This window comes from Heloderma suspectum, chromosome 6 (genome assembly GCF_057233095.1).
Source record: "Heloderma suspectum isolate Gila_16-S chromosome 6, 16-S_ref, whole genome shotgun sequence".
In the NCBI taxonomy this organism is placed as follows: domain Eukaryota; kingdom Metazoa; phylum Chordata; class Lepidosauria; order Squamata; family Helodermatidae; genus Heloderma; species Heloderma suspectum.
In genome coordinates, this window is record NC_139463.1 from 101,941,707 (window position 1) to 101,962,466 (window position 20,760).

General features: G+C 47.0%; 1 protein-coding gene across 1 annotated transcript; it reads left to right on the top strand.

The window, feature by feature from the left end:
• Positions 1–78: 78 nt before the first annotated feature.
• Positions 79–19,088, top strand: TEX51 (testis expressed 51). The gene is made up of 7 exons (XM_084805707.1): positions 79–291; positions 8,498–8,572; positions 12,548–12,637; positions 15,292–15,309; positions 16,652–16,741; positions 17,962–18,028; positions 18,810–19,088. The coding sequence occupies exons 1-7, from the start codon at positions 81–83 to the stop codon at positions 19,060–19,062; spliced, it is 804 nt and encodes a 267-aa protein (XP_084661833.1). The 5' UTR covers positions 79–80; the 3' UTR covers positions 19,063–19,088.
• The last annotated feature ends 1,672 nt before the right edge of the window (positions 19,089–20,760 follow it).

Here is a 20,760-nt window from a genome sequence, read left to right on the forward strand (position 1 = left end):
AGCAGAGGAGGAGGCTGGAGCGTAGAACAGGAGCCAGTGTCAGGGGCTGGACAGGAAGTGGTGCCTTTGTTCTGGTTTCCATGGCTAAAGCGTCTCTGCTAGGATTTCTGACTTGGGCCCTGCCAGTACAACTGACTGGCACGTGCCTCCGTTGCTGGCCGGACGCTGTCGTGTACTTTGGCTACGATGCATATCTGCTGCTTGGTCAGGACTCAGAGGCCACAGACAAGTTGGGGAAGCTTTTCCTGGGGAGCGCTGGAGACCTTGCCTCCTATGGCAGAGGATTTCTGGGTACAGAATTAAGGGAGGAAGAAGGGCCAAGCAAGGTCCCTCAGATATTAAGAAGGAACTTCGCCTGACTGCAAAGTGCCTGTTTCAGAACCTCAAAGCACACACCCACAACCTACTCCCCCACCCTGCTGTTTCTGATATGCAGACATCTGAATTGTGCACAGAGGGGGTGGCAGGAGTCTGAAAATCTATTGATGGAAAAACCTGAGCTTGATACCATAGAAATCTGATGTTTGAGTATGAGAAGTCTGCATAGGTTGGCCACTTAGGAATTTCCAAAAAAGAGGAAATGCATCACCCAAAAAGAGGGCCACAATTTGCACATAAAATCTATATATGTTAATTTATAGGCATAGATGCAAATGATTATAATAATCTAAGTAGAAATACAGTCCATTTCACCATAGCGCTGAAGACTGTGTCCAGGTGACCTGTGTGCCTACCTGTCCAGGCACTAACCCTTGATGGGCAACAGTTCTTATGGTTCATTATCTTTAAACTGGAACTGGACAAGACAGTCCTTTGTAAAGAATGACACATGGCCACCCTAACTCAGAATATTTTAACAATTTAATTGCAGTGATTGTGTGTGGTTGGCATGGGGTGGGGGAGGAATCTGAGAATTAAGAAAACCTAATATAACTAAGCTTGATTTTTGGAAAGATGTAAAAAAAATTAGTTGATTAATAATGTAAATGTTGATATTAAGATATGTCCACACTTTTCTGAAGTTCAGCTGGTAAGATCCTGAGCATTGGGAAGGTATACACCAAGATGTAGGCTTTCTTCACATGGAGCTTTTATCTTGAAATTGCTCCTTCATGAAAGTTTGCGGGCTCTTTACATGTTGCTGTGAATCTCCAGGGCATCTCCTGCACTAAATACACTTTGTTCCATTTTTAAATAGATCGCAGAAAATGAGCTATCAAATTACCCTGTTGTGTTCCGCTTGAGTTCCCTCCGCAAAAAGAGGAAAAGCGGCAAGAAGAGGAGCGAGATCAATGAAAGATAATGGAAGACTCAGATACAGGGAGAAGGAGGGGGAAAGGGGAGGGGGGAACGGAAGTGGGTGAAAAGGGGAGTTGTTGTCATCCTGCATTTAAAATGGAAGAAAGCCCCATTTTAAATGCAGGATTTTAGGCTGGTGTAGAGATGCCCATAGGCCGTAGAGGGCAGTATCTAGTTTGGGGCAGAACAGTCTATTCTGCTGTCAGTTATTAATATTGGGTCAGATCCAGACATAATCATACTTAGAGCAGGCCTACTGAAATAAATGTGATTTAAATTAGTAGTGACTCACTTAAGTACCATTTGTTTCAATGGGCCTACTCTTAAGTATGACTAAATCTGGATCCAATTTATTAACTTTAGACAGTACCGGGCTAGGAACCAATATCCAGCCAATCCATCCATAGGTAGGGAAACCACCAACAGACAGAGGCCACTTGCAGGAGCATTAGGATTAGGCAGTGCGGAGCAGATGGCAAAGATACAAAGAGAACCGTCCAGCAAAGGGACTGCCACAAAACAGTAGGTTTATATGAGGCAGGGGTATAGAACCTTAAGCCTGCGAGCCAAATCTGGCCCACCTGAAGGTCAAATCTGGCTTCCTAGGGTCCCCCAGATGGTTATGCCTCCTTTTCCTGGCCCACCCCCTTTCTCCCGAGCACCAATCATTTGGCAGTTTCCCAGCTTTCATGCAGTTTTTTCCCCATTCTGAAAGGTTGAAATGCTTCTCCTAAGGCTTAGGGCTTTTATCCTACAATTGAGATTTGTTACTCACGGAAGTTTGCGGGTCCTTTACGTAGCGTCGTCAACCTCCAGCGCCTCTCCCATGCTTACAGATAATTTCTGCAGCTTTATTTGAAACAAAAATAATGAGGTAATAAAAAGTTCAAATTTGTCCATGTAAAGTGGACGTGACACTATAACAACAGCACCATCTAGTGGCTATATAATGAAACATATAGAATTTGCAGATTAAAGCAATCCTCTGAAAGAAAGAAAAAACCAGGAAATGTGTGTGAAGGAGCCCATCTTAATCCTGCAAAAAATCCGGAAGCAGAAGCCTCCATAAAGTTGCAGGAGGAAAAACCTGATGTGGAGAAGCCCTTAGTTACGGGCACTAAGAGCTTTAAGCTAAAATATGCTGGTATTTTTTTAAAATTTTGGCTCCACCCACCACTGGAATGTGGCCCCCAAGAGTGAAATTTAATTCAGCCCTCAGGCAGAAAGAGGTTCAGTAGGCTGATGGATGTCTTCCAGCCAATCGAGAATCCCAGACAGAGGCCATTCAGCTTCTGAGGAAGCAAGAGCTGCTATACCATGATAAAGGAACAAAGCTGTTTTGTTAAAACTTGAATGACTGAAGGGAAGAGCATTTGCCTCTGCGCCTTTGAGCCCCGGATCCTGAGTGTAATATGAAATCCTTCCCTTGTAAAATCCACACACAGAGATTTCTTCGTTGTCACTGCCTGCGGTGTGGGTGGGAAGAGATGGGTAGCAGGACACTCTTGGATAAAGTTACAGGTGTGTGGGTGGAATGGATTATGTGAAAGAGTGTTGAAGGCTTGTCTTCTCCCTTGTGAGAACCCCACACACCAGTCATGCAAACCCACATATGGAACTCCTACATCTTAGCAGACTTGGTTCCCACTTCCCCACCATCAGGTTATGCCAGTGCACTTGTCCATCCTATGTGCAGTGCATCTCACAACAGTGCCCCCACAGAGCATCATTTACAGCAGTGTTTATTCAACAGGGTGCTTAGGAACCCTTGGTGTCCCCAGAAGCTTAGCAGGGGTTCCTCAATGAGATCAGTAATGGCAAACAAGCTGTCTACATGCTCATCTGAATCGTGAGAGGCCGTGCACATTCTGAACTGGTGCCTGGATGCAGTTATGGCTTGCAAGAGAGCTACTACACTGAAACAGAACCCTGATAAGACAGACACCCTATGGGTGCGCAGTTCCCAGGTCTGGGAACTGGGCTGTTTGCCTGTTTTGGATGGGGTTGCACTCCCTCTGAAGGAGCAGGAATGTAGTTTGGGGGTGCTCCATCTTTGACACTGGAGGCCCAGGTCACCTCAGTGGCCTGGAATGCCCATTATCACCTTCAGTTGGTGCACCCACTATGCCTATTCCTGGATAGGGACAGTCTAGCCGTGGTGATTCATGCACTGGTAACCTCACAATTAGACTACTGTAATGCTCTCTAGGTGGGGCTGCCTTTGGGCATCTCTGCACCAGCCTAAAATCCTGGGCTTTCTGCTTCCGTTTTAAATGCAGGATCACAACTGATTGCCTTTACATGCGCTTCCTTTCCCCCCTCCCCTTTCCCCTCCTCATCCCCGTATCCGAGTCTTCCATTAGCTTTCATTGATCTCGCTCCTCTTCTTGCACTTTTCCTCTTTTCACGGATGGAACTCAAGCAGAACACAACGTATCTGAGTCTTCCATTAGCTTTCATTGATCTCGCTCCTCTTCTTGCACTTTTCCTCTTTTCACGGAGGGAACTCAAGCAGAACACAACGGGGTAATTTGATAGCTCATTACCTGTGATCTATTTAAAAACAGAACAAAGGGCATTTAGTGCAGGAGACGCCCTGGAGGGTCACGGCTCACGTAAGGAGCCCTTAAACTTCCATGAAGGAGCAATCTCAATTGCAGGATAAAAGCTCTGTGTGAAGGAGCCTTGGTCGCCCTGTGGGATTTTTTTATTTTATTATTTATTATTAAATTTATGAATCACCCATCTGGCGGGTCACCCAGCCACTCTGGGCGATGTACAGCGTACAATAAAACAATTTAAAACAATAAAATTCTACAGTAAAAACATTTTCTAAAATACCCTAACCCACCCCAAATGCCTGCCTGAACAACCACGTTTTTAATGCACGATGGAAGCTCATTAAAGAGGGGGCATGGCGGAGTTCCCTAGAGAGGGAGTTCCACAGAGTGGGGGCCACCACAGAAAAGGCCCTTTCCCTCGTCCCCACCAGTCTAGCTGTCCTGGCTGATGGGACAGACAGAAGGCCATCCGAGGCTGATCTTGTTAAGCGGCCTGTCTGGTGTTGCTGGAGGCGCTCCTTAAGATAGGCTGGGCCGGAACCATATAGGGTTTTAAAGGTCAAAACCAAACCTTGAATTTGGCCTGGAAAACAACTGGTAACCAGTGCAACTCCTTCAGCACTGGAGTGATGTGACCTCACCAGCGGCTGCCTTTAATCAGGCGAGCCACCATGTTCTGTACCAGCTGCAGCTTCCGAACCGTCTTCAAGGGTAACCCCACGTAGAGCGCATTACAGTAGTCTAAACGAGAGGAGACCAGGGCATGTACTACCGATGGGAGCAGATGGTCGGGAAGGAAGGGGCGCAGCCGTCGTATCAGATGGAGTTGATACAGCGCTGTCCAGCTCACAGCTGACACCTGAGCCTCCATGGACAGCTGGGAGTCCAAAATGACCCCCAGGCTGCGGACCTGGTCTTTCAAGGGTAGCCGTACCCCATTCAACACCAGGTCAACATCCCCCAGCCTCCTCTTGTCTCCCACCAAAAGTACCTTGGTCTTGTCAGGGTTCAGCTTCAGCTTATTCCTCCCAATCCAGCCACTCACCGTCTCCAGACATTTGGACAGGGATTCTACGGCCAACCTTGGTGAAGATTTGAACGATAGGTAGAGCTGCGTGTCATCCGCATTTTGATGACACCGCACCCCAAACCTCCTGATGATAGCCCCCAGCGGCTTCACATAGATGTTAAATAGCATGGGGGAGAGCATGGAACCCTGTGGCACCCCACAAGTGAGTGGCCACAGGTCCGAAACCTCCTCTCCCAGTGCTACCCTCTGGTACCTGCTGGAGAGGAAGGACCGGAACCACTGCAATACGGTGTCTCCAATGCCCAACCCCTCCAGGCGGTCCAGGAGGATACCGTGGTCAACGGTATCAAAAGCCGCTGAGAGGTCGAGGAGAACAAGGAAGGAGCATTCACCCCTATCCAGACCCCTCCTCATATCATCCACCAAGGCGACCAAGGCCGTTTCTGTCCCATGCCCAAGCCTGAAGCCTGACTGAAATGGGTCTAGATAATCAGTTTCTTCCAAGTGTGCCTTCAACTCCTTCAAGTGTGCCTTCAGAGGATGACCTCTGCCAGGAGAGGGAAAGGGGGAGTGCGACCCTGTTGATTCTTCCGGACCTCTCAGCGGCTTTCGATACCATCGACCACGGTATCCTTCTGGATAGGTTGTCTGGGTTGGGAGTTGGAGGCACTGCACTACAGTGGTTCCGCTCCTACTTGGATGGCCAATTCCAGAAGGTGGTGCTGGGAGATTATTGCTCTGTGCCATGGCAATTGTGCCAAGGGGTTCCACAGGACTCTATTTTATCCCCTATGCTGTTTAACATCTACATGAAACTGCTGCGGGAGGTTATCCAGAGGTGTGGGCTGAGGTGCCATCAATATGCGGATGACACCCAGCTCTACCTCTCTTTCTTATCAAAACCAGGTGAGGCAGTGGCTGTTCTGAATCAGTGCCTGGGCATGGTAATGGACTGGATGAGGGCCAATAAACGGAAACTCAATCCAGACAAGACGGAGGTACTGTTAGTGGGTGGTTCGTCTGCCCGGCTAGCTGATATTCAACCTGTTCTGGAGGGGGTTGCACTCCCCCTAAAGGATCACGTTCGTAGTTTGGGGGTGCTCTTGGATCCAAAACTGTCACTTGAGGCACAGGTGAACTCAGTGGCACGGAGCACTTTTTATCAGCTTAGGCTGGTATACCGACTATGCCCTTATCTGGACAGAGATAGCCTAGCTACAGTTACCCATGCTCTGATAACTTCTCATCTGGATTACTGCAATGTGTTATATGTGGGGCTGCCTTTGAAAACGGTCCGGAAACTTCAGCTGGTCCAAAATAGGGCAGCACGATTGTTAACAGGGACTGGCCTGTGAGCTCATATTACGCCAGTACTTTTTCAGCTGCACTGGCTGCCAGTCCATTTCCGGGCCCGAATCGAAGTGCTGCTATTAACATTTAAAGCCCTTAACGGCTTGGGGCCACCTTATCTGAAGGATTGCCTCCTCCCATATGTGCCTGCCTGGACCTTAAGATCATCGTCAGCAGCCCTTCTCTGCGAGCCCCTGCCAAAGGAAGTGAGGCGGGTGGCTACTAGGAGGAGGGCTTTTTCTGCTGTGGCACCCCGGCTCTGGAATGAGCTCCCTAGTGAGGTTCGCCTGGCACCTACATGGTATTCCTTTCAGTGCCAGGTGAAGACCTTTTTATTTTCCCAGGCATTTTAGCATTCTAAACTTTTAGCTTTGCTGTTTTAAATCTGTATTTTAAACTCCTGTACTGCTGCTAGGTTTTATTGTGGTTGTATTGTTATATTGTGGTTTTAATGTTCTATATATTTTAAATTGTTTTATTGTGTGTTGTTTGGTTTTAATTTTTGTGAACTGCCCGGAGAGCTTTGGCTATTGGGCGGTATAGAAATGAAATGAAATGAAGGAATGAAGGAATTAATGAATAAATAAATAAATAAGGAGCCTTTTGTAGCTGGTTTGGAAGCTGCAGCTACTGTCACTATGTTATATATCAAAGGGGGGGGCTTCTTGGTGGCAGCACCCACCCTCTGACACCCCCTCCCCCGGTGTAGGTCGGGAGGCAGAAAATGTGATATGTTTCAAACTTTTGCACCCAGGCTTTCTTTGGCTTGTAATTAATTGCAGTTAATCATATGCTGCTCCATTTTACTGTTCCTTCTATTGTTTTGTATTGGAAATGTAGTTGGAATTGTTTTTAATAGTGTGTTTAAATTTGATTTTTAATATTATATGTGAATCGCTTAGCTATTTTATTATATTAAGCTGTATATAAGTATCACTAATAAATACATTTACGTACAGTGCAATCATATGCATGTTAACTCAGAAGTTAGCCCCACTGAGTTTAATGGGATTTTCTCCCAGGTAAGTGTGCATAGGATTGCAACCTTACTTACTGTATTTATATAGCTGTCCCTTAACTTGAGCTCACAAATGCAACATTAAAATACAACAGCCTTCCCTAACACAGTGCCCTCCCACAACCTGGCACCAACATGCTAGCTGGGGATGATGGAAGCTGTATTCCAACACATCTGGAGAGCACCTTGTTTTATATTGCATTTCAATTTATATTGAAACACAATATAGAACAATAAAAACTATACATTCCTTAAAAGGTCTGGATGAATAAAGAGGTCAGCCCCAGTGCTGAAATTGTTATAAAGATGGCATCAAGTTAGCCTTTCTGACAAGGCTGGTCCATAACTGGGGTGCCACCATCAAAAAGGCCCTCTTACTAGAAGTCACCCACCTCAGCTCATCCGGCTGCGGCACTCAGAGCAGGGCCTCTGAAGATGAGTTTAAGGTTCAGCTGGAGAACCTTGTGGGAGAAGGTGGTCTTGACGGTCACCTGCTCCCAAGCTGTTTAGGGCTTTAAAAGACAGCGCTTTTTGTCATTGCTGATTTTCCAGTGAAACATGCAGCTTAAGGGAAACATCAGACACATTTCAGGGTGTATTCTTAGCATGAGCAAAAACATCCTCCCATCTGGCCAGGCTAGTGTCCTCGGTAAACTGGGTGTATCAGAGATGCCATCCCAAACCCTTCAGACATGCTCAGGGATTCCATATCACATGCGCAAAGGCCCTTAGCAGACAAAATCTACATGAATAAAGGTTCCTCCAGTTAGGTATGTGATGCAGTCCTTCCTTTCAACAGCGCTACCTGGATGCCAGGTCGCCCTCACACTTTCTCAGTCCTAAAGTCCAGCATGGGTGATCTGAGCACACAAACGTTAATCTGAGGTTGGGAACTAGTGGCCCTCCAGATGGTGTTGGACTACAACTCCCATGACCCCCAACCATTGGCCATACTGGGCCAGAGCTGATGGGAGTTTGAGTCAAACTACATCTGGAGGACCACAAATTCCCCACCCCTGAATTAAATTGACCAGCCTTCCCCAACCAGGCACCTCCAGATATGTTGGACTACAACTCCCATCATCCCAAGCCAGCATGGCCATTGAGCCATGCTTGGGGAAGGCTGAAACAGACAGATCAATCATCAAATTAAGTCCAACGTGTTCTACAGAATGTGCTCAGAAGAGAGGATGAGCCAAGGACCTCAAGGCCTTGTTTTGTCTGCTTTTGTGTCTGCAGAACGGGAGCATATGGAGCGCGAGGGTGGAAATCTCTTCCTTCGCCTTGGACAGATTATTCAGAAAAATGGGAAAGGTAGGAGCTGACCTGTTCCTTTCTTTCCAGACATTGGCAGCACAACTATTATCAGGTAGCAGGAACCTGTAGATGGCTATTGTACCTCCTGTCCCCAAAACGCTTTCTGACAAACTCGTCGTTGAGTAATCTGTATCATTTTCAGGAAATGTACATGTATTATTTTGGAATGCTCCTGTTCAAACTGGACAAGAAAGGAAAAATACAGAATCCCAGCAAACGGTTATGGTTTTCTCAACAGTGGGGTGCAGAGGCAGGGTTTCACTAGAGTGGCTGCTTACACATCACCAAAAAAGAACCAAGAGGGCATGCATTTGCGTACAGTTTGCAAGTGCTAGTTTATATTTCTAGATGCAAATTTAGAAATAATTACTACAGTTTAAATACAAATTTAATAAATCTAACCATAGTGGGAGATGACGGTGACCAGGCAAGCTGTATGCCTGCTCAGTCTGCTGTCCAGGTGCGAACTGCTGATGGGCAACTTCAAGGCCGCCCCTGCCTCGCTCTTCTTCTGATGGGTCTTTATCTTGAAACTGAACTTGGATTGGACTGCCCTTCAAAGAGAGGAATATCCTCTGTAAAGCAGGACACATGGCCACGCTAGGTTTCATCCACATTAACTAATGAGCTTAAGAGTTCCAGAACAGGATTATGGGAGCTCCAGATCAACATGAAATCCATAGGAACGTAAGAAGCTGCCTTATACTGAGTCAGACCATCTAGCCTCAGATTGTCAACACTGATTGGCAGCAGCTCTTCAGGGTTTCAGGTGTGAATTTTTCAAGCCCTACCTGGAGATGCTGGGGATTGAACCTGGAACCTTCTATATGAAAAGCAGATGCTCTACCACTGAGCTACAGCCCTCTCCCCTTCCTTATCCAGCTCCATCACTGCCCTTCATAAGAACATAAGAAGAGCCCTGCTGGATCAGACTGAGGGTCCATCTAGTCCAGCATTCTGTTCACACAGCTGCCTGAAGGAAACCCCCGAGGACTTGAGTGCAACAGCACCCTCCTGCCCATGTTCCCCGGCAACTGGTCTACATAGGCATACTGCCTCTGATACTGGAGGTAGCATATAGCCATCATAGAATCATAGAACAGTAGGGTTGGAAGGGGCCTATAAGACCATCAAGTCCAACTCAATACAGCGCTCAATACAGGAATGCTCAATACGGGAATCTAAGTCAAAGCATCCCTGGCAGATGGCTGTCCAGCATCATCTTGAATGCCTCCAGTGTGGGAGAGCCCACTACCTCCCTAGGTCATTGGTTCCATTGTCGTATTGCTCTAACATTCAGGAGGTTTTTCCTGATATTCAGCCTGAATCTGGCATCCTGTAACTTGAGCCCATGATTCCGCATCCTGCACTCTGGGATGACCGAGAAGAGATCCTGGCCTTCCTCTCTTTGACAACCTTTCAAGGACTTGAAGAGCACTATCAGATCTCCCCTCAGTCTTTTCTTCTCAAGGCTAAACATGCCCAGTTCTTTCAGTCTCTCTTCACAGGGCTTTGTTTCCAGTCCCCTGATCATCTTTGTTGCCCTCCTCTGAACGCTCTCCAGCTTGTCTGCATCCTTCTTAAAGTGTAGTGCCTAGGACTGGACACAGTACTCAAGATGAGGTCTAACCAGTGCCAAGTAGAGGGGAACTAGTAGTTCATGGGATTTGGAAGCTATACTTCTATTAATGCAGCCCAAAAGAGCATTGGCCTTTTTTGCAGCCACATCACATTGTTGGCTCATATTCAGCTTGTGATCGACAACAATTCCAAGATCCTTCTCGCATGTAATATTGTTGAGCCAAGTATCCCCCATCTTGTAACTGTGCATTTGGTTTCTTTTTCCTAGGTGCAGAACTTGGCATTTCTCCCTATTAAATGTCATTCTGTTGTTTTCTGCCCAGCGCTCCAGTCTATCAAGATCACTTTGAATTCTGTTTCTGACTTCCAGGGTATTAGCTTTCCCACCCATCGGGACTAGTAGCCATTGATAGCAGTCTCCTCCATGAATTTGTCTTTTTGTTCAGTCGTTCAGTCGTGTCCGACTCTTCGTGACCCCATGGACCATAGCACGCCAGGCCTTCCTGTCCTCCGCTCTCTCCCGGAGCGTGCTCAAGTTCATATTCATTGCATCCGTGATGCTATCTAGCCATCTCATCCTCTGCCGTCCCCTTCTCCTTTGGCCTTCAGTCTTTCCCAGCATCAGGGTCTTTTCCAGAGAGTTTTCTCTTCGCATTAGGTGGCCAAAATATTTGAGCTTCAGCTTCAGTATCTGTCCTTCCAATGAGCACTCAGGGTTGATTTCCTTTAGGACGGACTGATTTGATCTCCTTGCAGTCCAGGGCACTCGTAAGAGTCTTCTCCAGCACCACAGTTCGAAAGCATCAATTCTTCGGTGCTCAGCCTTCCTTACAGTCCAGCTCTCACAGCCATACATTACTACTAGGAAAACCATAGCTTTGATTAGACGGACTTTTGTCGGCAAGGTGATGTCTCTGCTTCTTACTATGCTGTCTAGTTTTAACGCCATCCAAATTGGCGGCCACTACATCTTGTGGCAGCGAATTCCATACTTTGACTATGTGCTGTGTGAAGCAGACCTTCCTTTTCTCTGTCCTGAATCTCCCAGCAATCAGCTTCATCCGAGTGCATACTCATGGCTCTCTCTCTCTTAATAGTCAAGGCACAATCAATGGTTTGTTGCGAGAAATCAAACTAGGGGTGCTCGAAAATGTAAGCATCACTCTGCAAAAGCTGATAAAAAGATCGGAGGTGAGCAAAATCCCCAACCCACCTCAAAACTGAGACAAGTGCCACATCCCCCTTCCCCTGCTCCAGTACCCCAGCTCCTGACCTCAGGCAGGGGAAGGAGACAAGGGGCAGCAAGTGCTCTAGAGTGCTGGAGGGTGTGTGCCGTGCTGGGACTGGACCTGGGGGATGAGGGGGCCCATCATCGCAAATGCAGAAACATGCTTTGCTGGGGCTCTGGAATGGTCTGCAGCCATCTCTGCTACTGCTGACCCAAAGTAAGTTCTTCAGGTTTGGGCAAGGGGCAGCGGGAGGGCTTTGAACACCCACAGGCCTTCTGTGAGCACTCAGACTGGGCATTCACAAAATGCTTGAGTGCTCAGCTCATGCTTTCCTCAAAGCTGGACCCTTTTTAGGTTCAATGTTGGGCTGCTTAAGAACAAACAATGTACCTTTTGAATAGACCTTCAAGATAGATGATAGATAGATAGATAGATAGATAGATAGATCTTTTTGAGGAGATTTCAGGAGAACTGAACTCTTGGGCTTGGAGAAGTGCTGCCACTTCACACACGCAACTAATATATTATCATAATTTTAGGCCATTGCTGAGGGGCAAACAGATATGTGGGAGCTCACCCTTGCCCACTAGTCTCTCCTGCCCTTTCAAGACCCCCCCCCCACTCTCTTGACTCTCGTTCGTGGGCAGCCTTCCCCAACCTGAGGCCCTTCAGATGTGTTGAATTGCAACTCCCATAATTCCCAGCGCGATGTGTGCAACACACTTGCAGGTTGCTAGGTTGGGGAAGGGTGCTTTGGGCCTAGAAACTAAGTGACATCCCAGGCGAGGACCGTCTTTGGCACACACACCCTTCCATTCATTAAGAGTAACACAAGTACATTTTCATAATGATGCAATAAAACATGACCAAGAAGAGCATTCTATGACATTTGAGGAAAATATGGTTTGAAGGAAGTCTGGAAGGTTCCACGAGATTTTATAAGTGGTCCAGAAACTTCTAGGAAGTTAGGGAAAAATGGTTCCACATACGGAATATTCAAAACATTTCAGCAGTTTTTTCTAGATAACCCCAGAACCCTGGTGCCACCCCCACCCCACCAGTATCTCAGGTGTCACTGAACCCTAGATCTGCCCCTGACTCTCACCTTTCTCTAGAACTTACGAGGCTTGGCTTCTATTAACCCACTTCCCTTTATCCACAGATCACGAACGCCTTATGAAGGAAGCAGAGTGGGAAAAACAGAATTTCATCAAGCAATTGGAAGAGGCATCTAAATCCTTTTTGAAGGAACGTAAGTTGCTCCCCCAGCCCCAGCCCCAAATTCCTCAGTTTGTGTTGATGAAAGAGGCAGGAACACAGGAAGCTGCCTTATTATAAGCCAGATCAAAGGTCCATCTAGTTTAGTACTGTCTGCGTCAGGGGTAGGCAACAATGTGCACATAGACTCCAGTGAACCCCTGGACACCTTTCTTGCTGTCCACCAAGGTGCCGTACCCCTCTCAGTTTTAAAAAAATTTACACATTTCTGACCAGCAGCAGGGATTTCTGAGACATAGGTTTCTGTTGGTGCTGAAAACTGTGGGTGCAAAGGTGTTGTTTAGTGTGTTGGGGCTCAGAGCCCACCTCTGCCTTGTACTCATTGGGCAGGTGACTTGTCCTTTGTGATTAGTCATGCCTCCCATGGCAGCCATTCTGTGATGGTGCCCAGGACAGTTTCTCAAACTGCCAAATATGCCATGACCCAAATATGTTACCTATTCCTGGTCTACACTGATTGGCAGTGGCTGTCTAGGGTTTCAGCACGAGTCTTTCCCAGCAGTACTTGGAGATGCTAGGGATTGAACCAGGGGCCTTCTGTATGCAAATCTGAGCAATGTTCCAAACATGGGGCTGTTCAAACAAGACGCTAACTCACACTCAGTGGTTGAGTGTAGGTTGTTGTTGAACTGTGGATTAGTGTATTGTCTGAACCGAGAACATTTTCCACAGGGTGGTTTGTTAGCCATGCAGTGTGGCTTGTTAACCACCCTGAATAACCCAACAACAAACCATGGCTTCTCATCGTGGCTTGTTCGAGAAAAATAAGCCGCACTGCATGGTTAACAAGCCACCCTGTGGAAAATGTCCTGGGTGCAGACAACACGCTAACCACGGTTCAACGAACAATCCACACTCAATCACTGAATATGGGTTAGCGTGTTGTGTGAACCCAGTCAAAGACATTCTGATTCAGTGGTGGACAGGCCTCCTGTGCCTTGAGTAAGTTTGGTAGCTGCAGCAGGCCATGAAAGGAATGAGAAAAGCTACACCAAAAAAATTTCCTCTTCTCTCTCAGTACAGCTGGCCCCTTCAGTTCCTAGCCATTACCACAACAACTTTCAAACCAGAGACAGGACATCTTAGTTCCCTGAAAAGATCTGGGTATTACTGATTTAAGGATGCATAGGTGGATGGGCTGAAAGGGAGGGAGTGCCCAGGGGCAAAGAATCCAGGTTTTCTGGACTATAAGGGCACAGAAATGGAATGGGGCAGAACCTTCTCAGTCACGGCCCTAACAGAACAGAATCTTCAAAGAGGTTACTTACACATCACCAAAAAAGAGGACAATGCTTTGCATCACATTTGCATATTTATTTAGACACACATTTAGAAATAATGACTGCATTTAAATAGAAATACAATACAACTCACCCTGGTGGCAGCGACCAGGTGACTGGCATGCGTGCTCAGCCTGCTTCCTGGTGGTGCTAACTGGGGCTGGGCAACTCCAAGGCCTCCTCTGCTTCTCCCTTTTTCTTCTGGTTCTTCACCTTTAAACTGGACTTGGACTGAACCACCCTTCAAATAGAGGGCTGTCCTCTGAAAAGTCGGGCACATGGCCACCCTTCAAGCCCAGCCATATCAAGAGCAATGTGAAGCTGTGCTATTACACTGGACTGCTATTTTTAACGAGCTCTTCATTACAGAGTGTAAGGGCCAAACTAGATCTTATGCAGAGTCACCTCAACAACCGTTTTTAAACAGGAAAAGCAGAGAAGCAGTGCTTTCATTGGCAGGCAGGTACTTAACCCTTTCCCTGTACATTTCCTCTGCTCCAACCCACCTTGAGAAGCTTCCCCCACCAGGGATGACTGCAGGTTCTTGGGGCCCGTGGGTGAGACACCTTTAATGGGTCCCCTCCCTTAGTGAGCCTGCTTTTTCACTACCATTGTTACCAGCTCTCCCTCCTCCTTTTCCTCACCATTGCCACCACTTGCTTGCATGCCAGGCAGAGACCCAGGAAGCCAGCAGGCAGGGGCAGCTGCTCCCCCCTCCCCCCCATCCGGGCCAGAGCGAGAGGCAGGTGAACAAGCAGGTTGCAATGGCAAAGAGGGGGGGCCTTTGTCAATGGTGTGGGCCCTTGGGAAAGGCCCAACCATAATGAACCATGACACCAACCCTGTCCCCCACCCACCCGTACGCACAAGGCCCCACATTTGTGTTTGTGAGGTGACCTTTCCAGACTTGCTTATTGGTAACGCAGGGATTTTAATCCATTTTGAGAGGCTGTGAACACGGGACCAGTTCTTCCAGATTAAATAACACAGGGAATAAGGGTGTGATCTGGTTAGCGGTTAAAAGAAGTGGTGGCAGCAGCAGGACTCCTGGGAGAAATGGACAGTCCAGCCACTGAGAAATGAATGCATCACTGAGCCACTGGGGGTTGGGGTAGCCTGTTCGGTGGGGTAGGATCAGCCAACAGAGCAGCGGAGGCTGGGGGCTCCAGTGTCAGTGGGATGGTGAATCCGCTCTGGGTTTCAGTCAGAACTTGAAAGGAGCTGTTTCTGCTGCAACAGTACAAGTGTACAAGTTCTTTGGCTTGGAGGGAATGAAGTTTGATGGGGATCTTTCTCTTAGACTCATTCATCCCTTTGTTTTTCTCTCTTCTGTTATCACCTCACACAGTCTGCAGCCTTTCCTGCGGTGAGTCCATCTGTCTAATCCAGATGAGCATCTGTCTGGCCATCTGCTATATGTTATATGTGTGTGTGTGTGTGTGTTTTAAAGTTTCCAATTTGCTTGTATGCACGCATGTGTATGGTCATCCCAGTAAGTCGGGACACACCTATTCCTCCTAGCTCTAAACTGCCCCCTCTTCCTCCCTTCCAGGGTTAGGATTAACAAACCAGCGTCAAGGACAGCACACACCTCTCTAATAGAGATACCAGACTTCCCCAACCTGGCAGTGTCCAGATGTGTGGGATTCCCTGACCTGGCACTGTCCAGATGTCTGGTGCAGTTAGGGCAGATGTGTGGGATTACAACTCCTATCACCCCCTGGCTGGAGATGGAAGTTATAGCCCAACACATCTGAATGGTGCCAGGGGGAAGGCTCAGATATTGCATATCTGAGAACATATAGGTATCTTCTGAGTACACAATTGCATCAGTAATTCTTGAGTAGAGGTGTGGGCAGAGAGTGGAATGTGATACCAGTTGAGGATAGGCTGCCAATAAGACGCTGAAAAGTATCTCCCTGACCCATTCTGCTCTTGCATGCACAGCCTTTGAAGCAAAAAGAGTAGGCCCTACTGCTGTAGCATTCATAGAAAGAGTCCCAAAATTACAGTAGACTTTAAACAGCCATCTATGTGCCTGTTCCATCTTTAGACTCCTCTGCCATCGGTGTGATTGTGAACAGTATGGATTTATAGTGTTCAGACCTTAGGGCCAAAACAGAAATATGGGAGGGGGAGTAATTCCAGATTAATCAAATTAGGAGGAAATGAATATTATCTTGCAAAGGCGTCATGTGTGTATGTCTGTGTATACACATAATTCTAAACTGCATTAATGGTTATGAAGCCAAAATGGGGGATTTGCTGGTTATTTCAGTTGAAATTCATTGGGTTGGATCCAGACTTAGTCATACTAAGAGTAGACCCAGTGTGGATCCAACAAATTATGTTAGGTTGGTTCACATGTAACACCAAACTGTGGTTTGTGTTATCATACTTCAAACCATGCTTTGTGTTTCAGATGTGCAGGCAATCCATGGTTTGTGTGGTTTCCCTCTTTTGCCTGCTTTCCCTGAGAATCCCCAGTTACTATCCGAAACACCTCTCTTGGTGCCTGCCAGGCCCCTCCTGATTTTTATTTAATGTTTAAAGGTGAAAAACAATTAAGTGGGAGGCTGGAATGCTGCAAAATCAAGTGCTGGCTTCCAGTGCCATATTTATTTTCCTAAAAATTAAAAATATGCCCACTGATCCAAAAAGGTTAGGGGTCCCTGGTGCAACTTAATATCCCTGTGACATTCCCACAGGCAAGTCCCGATACCAACCCTATGAAGTGGCACAGTGCGTAAACTGCCGGCTTCTCAAAGTGTCCTGCTATGATCCCATGATATGTGCAGGTAATTTTTTCCCCATATTTATTCCCAGATTCCCCCCTCCAACCACAGCATCACTTCCATTTCTTCCAGCACCTGTTGGTGCAAACTGAGAGCCAATGTGGCATGATGGGTAAAGAACTGGGCTTGAACTGGAGCCTGAGAACTCACTGGATGCTCTCACTGGGCTAATCTTTTTTCTCTCTGCTTAACCTGCTTCAAAGGGTAGTTGTGCACAAATGAATTGGAATAAACCCACATATGCCACCATGAGGTCCTTACAGGAGTGGTGGGATACAGATGAAAACAAAGAAGGGTTAGACCCGGATTTAGTCATACCTAAGAGTAGACATGGAAAAATCAGTGGGAAATCCCATTGATTTCAATGGGTCTGCTCTAAGTATGACTGAATCTAGACCCAACCAATATCTCAACACCCCTTTGCAGAGAATGGACAAGGGAAGCTGTGGGACTTGACCTAACCCATAATGTTGTTGCATTAAAATGAACACGTTTCCAACCTCTGTGGTTGCAGGGTAAAACCTGAGACAAGTTTCAAGAAAGGGCTATTTTCATGTGGCATAGACTGGTTGGCTAGGGCTGGGATGTCCTGAGTTCAGCTCATGTTATGAAGCTAGCTGGGCAATGTTGGACTGGTCCCTCTCTCAGCCTAAGGTAACTTACAAGGTTATTGTAAGGATAAAAATGGGAGGGGAGAACTAAATATGCTGCCCATGCTCCTTGGAGGAAGGGTAGGAAATAAGTTAAAATAAATATTCCCTCTGCCATAATTTCATTCTGGCCCTTAGTAAATGACAGCTAACGTTTCTCTTTCCCCTTTTCCTTGATCTGGTTGCCCCTAGGTGTGAAGATTGCACTTTTCTTACTTTTGGCAGTACCTGGAACTTACCCTCCTGCCTTGAGAATATCTGCCCTAAATGAACCAGACAGAAAACCACTCCTGGCACTCCTTCTCTCTTACCATAACCTTGAATTCAAAGAGTTCTTGCCAACATGTTCACAAATCAGCCATGAGAAAACAACCCAGTACTTTCAAGGCAATTGAACCATGCTGAGTAACAGCATCCACATCTGAATGTTGAGAAAAGCTTTTGACAAGCTAGAGTGGACTTTGTCACAAATATTGTTTTAAACACACTAGAGATGAGCACTTGTTTCAGAGGGGAAATCTCTCACTTACACTAGACCTCTATTGGCATGGTGATCCTGTCCCTTTTCTACAGGGCCCAATGTTCTTGCAGGAGTATTGGTGACATTTGTGATCTTGCTGGGTGCTGGAGCTGTCATGTGGTGAGTCCATGGGTACTCAGTTTTGTGTGCATGCAGATTGACTATGCATAAGAAGAGCCCTGCTAGATCAGACCAAGGGTCCATCTAGTCCAGCATTCTGTTCACACAGTGGCCAACCAGCTGCCCACAGGAAACCCACAAGCAAGACACAAGTGCAACAGCACCCTCCCGCCCATGATCCCCAGCAACTGGTGTACATAGGCAGACTGCTCTGATTCTAGAGGTAGCATATAGCCATAAGGACTAGTAGCCATTGTTAGTCTTTTCCTTCATGAATTTGTCTAACCCCCTTTTAAAGCCATCCAAATTGGTGGCCATCACTATGCCTTGTGGTAGTGAATTCTATAGTTTAACTATGTATGTGCTGTGTGAAGTAGTAGTTCCTTCTATCTGTCTTGAATCTCCCACCAGCTTCATGGGATAACTCATAACATCTCATATCTGGGACTGGGAGCAAGAGACTGCCCAATAAGACCTCCACATGGGGCATGGGGGAGTGAGCTATCCTGGTTCAAAAATCCTTGTTCAAACCAGGGCCCTGCTATGAACTCATCTTGTAAGTCACTCTCAGCTACCCTATTTGCAGCTTGGGAGATGATAATTATATGGACCTACTTTATACAGTTGTTGTAAGAAGGACAAGATCATGTATGTCAAGCATTTTGAACACTCAAAGCCCTATTATTATTTTCCCATCAAATTTTACTTGCTGCTGGGACAGAGCAGCGAAGAAGAACCCTAGGGAAAGCTGTGCTTACAGTTCCTCTCCTTTTGACAACAGGTATCGCCGTCGTAAAAAGAAGGCAGGAAAAAAGGCCAAGTCTCAAGAAGATGATGATAAAGACAGTTCAGAGAGTTCAGAGAGCTCTGAGGTGTCAGAGGAGATTGTCCTAACCCCCCCAGAGGTGAATACCCCAAATCCCCCAGAGGTGAAAATCCCCAATTCCCCAGAGGCAAACATCCCCAACCCACCAGCATTTGACATCCCAAGCCCCCCAGCATTTGACATCCCAAGCCCACCCAGTGGGCAGTGATGCTGAATATTAAACCATTTACAGTGGTGGTGATTTTTCATCAGTTCTGTGCCTGCAACATCTCTTCTCCTTAGGGCATCAAGTGATGACTGCAGCATCAAACTGCTGTGTAAATGAGCCATAAACAGAGCAATCAGAATTTCCACATCACTTCACACCAACACCAACACCACATTTCAGTGGAGACAGCTCACACATCCAGTCATGACTCATCCAGTAACTGAAGAGCAGTCAAGCCAATGTAATCATGCATGGGTGAACCAGCCCTCAAATCATATACATATGCTTGGCTCAAAAGCCCCCTGCCCCCGGCAATCTATTCCCAGTACTGAGGCTCCATCTCCCAAGTCTTTCCCTGAAGGAACAGCGGGATGCCTAAGGCAGAGGATTAAAGGCTATTAGCATCCTAGAGCCTGCTGACATTATCCCTTCCCCTCAAAACCAGCCACCGCAGAGAAAACAGAAGGGCTGTAACTCATGGCAGAACACATGCTTTGTACCCAAAAGGTCACAGTTGGATCCCTGGCATCTTCCAGGTAGCTCTGGGAAAGGCCCATCTGAAACCCTGGAGAGCCACTACCAGTCATGAACTAGCTGGACTAGAAGTCTGGCTCAGTACAAGGCAGCCTCTAATTTGCTTATACCTGGGGTCCCCTCACCAGGCTGCCTCCAGGTGGCTCGCCACACACACACTATTCAAGTGAATCCAACTATTTGTTTCTCTTGTCCTTTCTCCCAGAGTTTTCTTTCTCTCTGGTTTGTCAGACACACAGGACGCACCCAACGTTTTGTGATCAGCACCCCCGCCCGCCCCACAGCCATTTTGTAATTGCACCCAGAACACTTTAAAAATGCCAAATAGGCCCGCATGCCCCAAAAGTTTGGGGACCCCTTGGCTTATGCTTTCAGTGGACAAAACGGTAGGATTGGAGTCAACAACTTATGGCACAATGCGGGTAGCTGTTGCCACATCTGTTCTCTCAAGCGGGTGACAACAGCAGTTATGCAAAAGATTCAACAATGACTTCAAGGCAGTGAACGTTGGGTGTAGTGTTGGGCTTCCTTGTTTCTGAAGCCAGGGTGTTACCCAAGATCTGTTGTAGGATAGTGGTTAAGGATTTGAACTGTGAGGCAGAAGGTTCTGAGTTCAAACGTTACAAGCCACCAGCTGGCCTCAGGCAGGGCCCATTTCTCAGCCTCTGACCTGCGGGAGGATAATACATGGCCTCTCTTATTGGGTTACTGCAAAGACTATGTAGACAAAAGGGCCTATGTTCAATTTTCAGCAGGGCTGAAAAAAACTCCTGTTTGAATTATTGGAGAGCCACTGCCAGTCATTGTCACCAATACTGACCTAGATGGACCGGACTAACTCTGATGCACATTAACAATTAACTCAAAAGTCAGTCCCAATGTCTTTACACATATTTATTCAAATGTCAGCCTATGCACTTCTGTGTTTAGACTGCAGCCAAAGCACGCTGGACATCCTAAAGCACCACGGAAACCAGCGCAGGCAACAAGAACCCAATTGGCTGCGGAGGGCAATGTTTTCAGGGCTGCCAAGGAAGCAGCCATGTGCAGAGATGAGCCTTGTGCCAGACAATGGTGGGATACAAGCACACACAGCCTCTCGGGCCCAGCTCCTTCTCCAATGTCATGTGGGATCCTGGCTTGGGGCAGCAAAACAATCTCAGG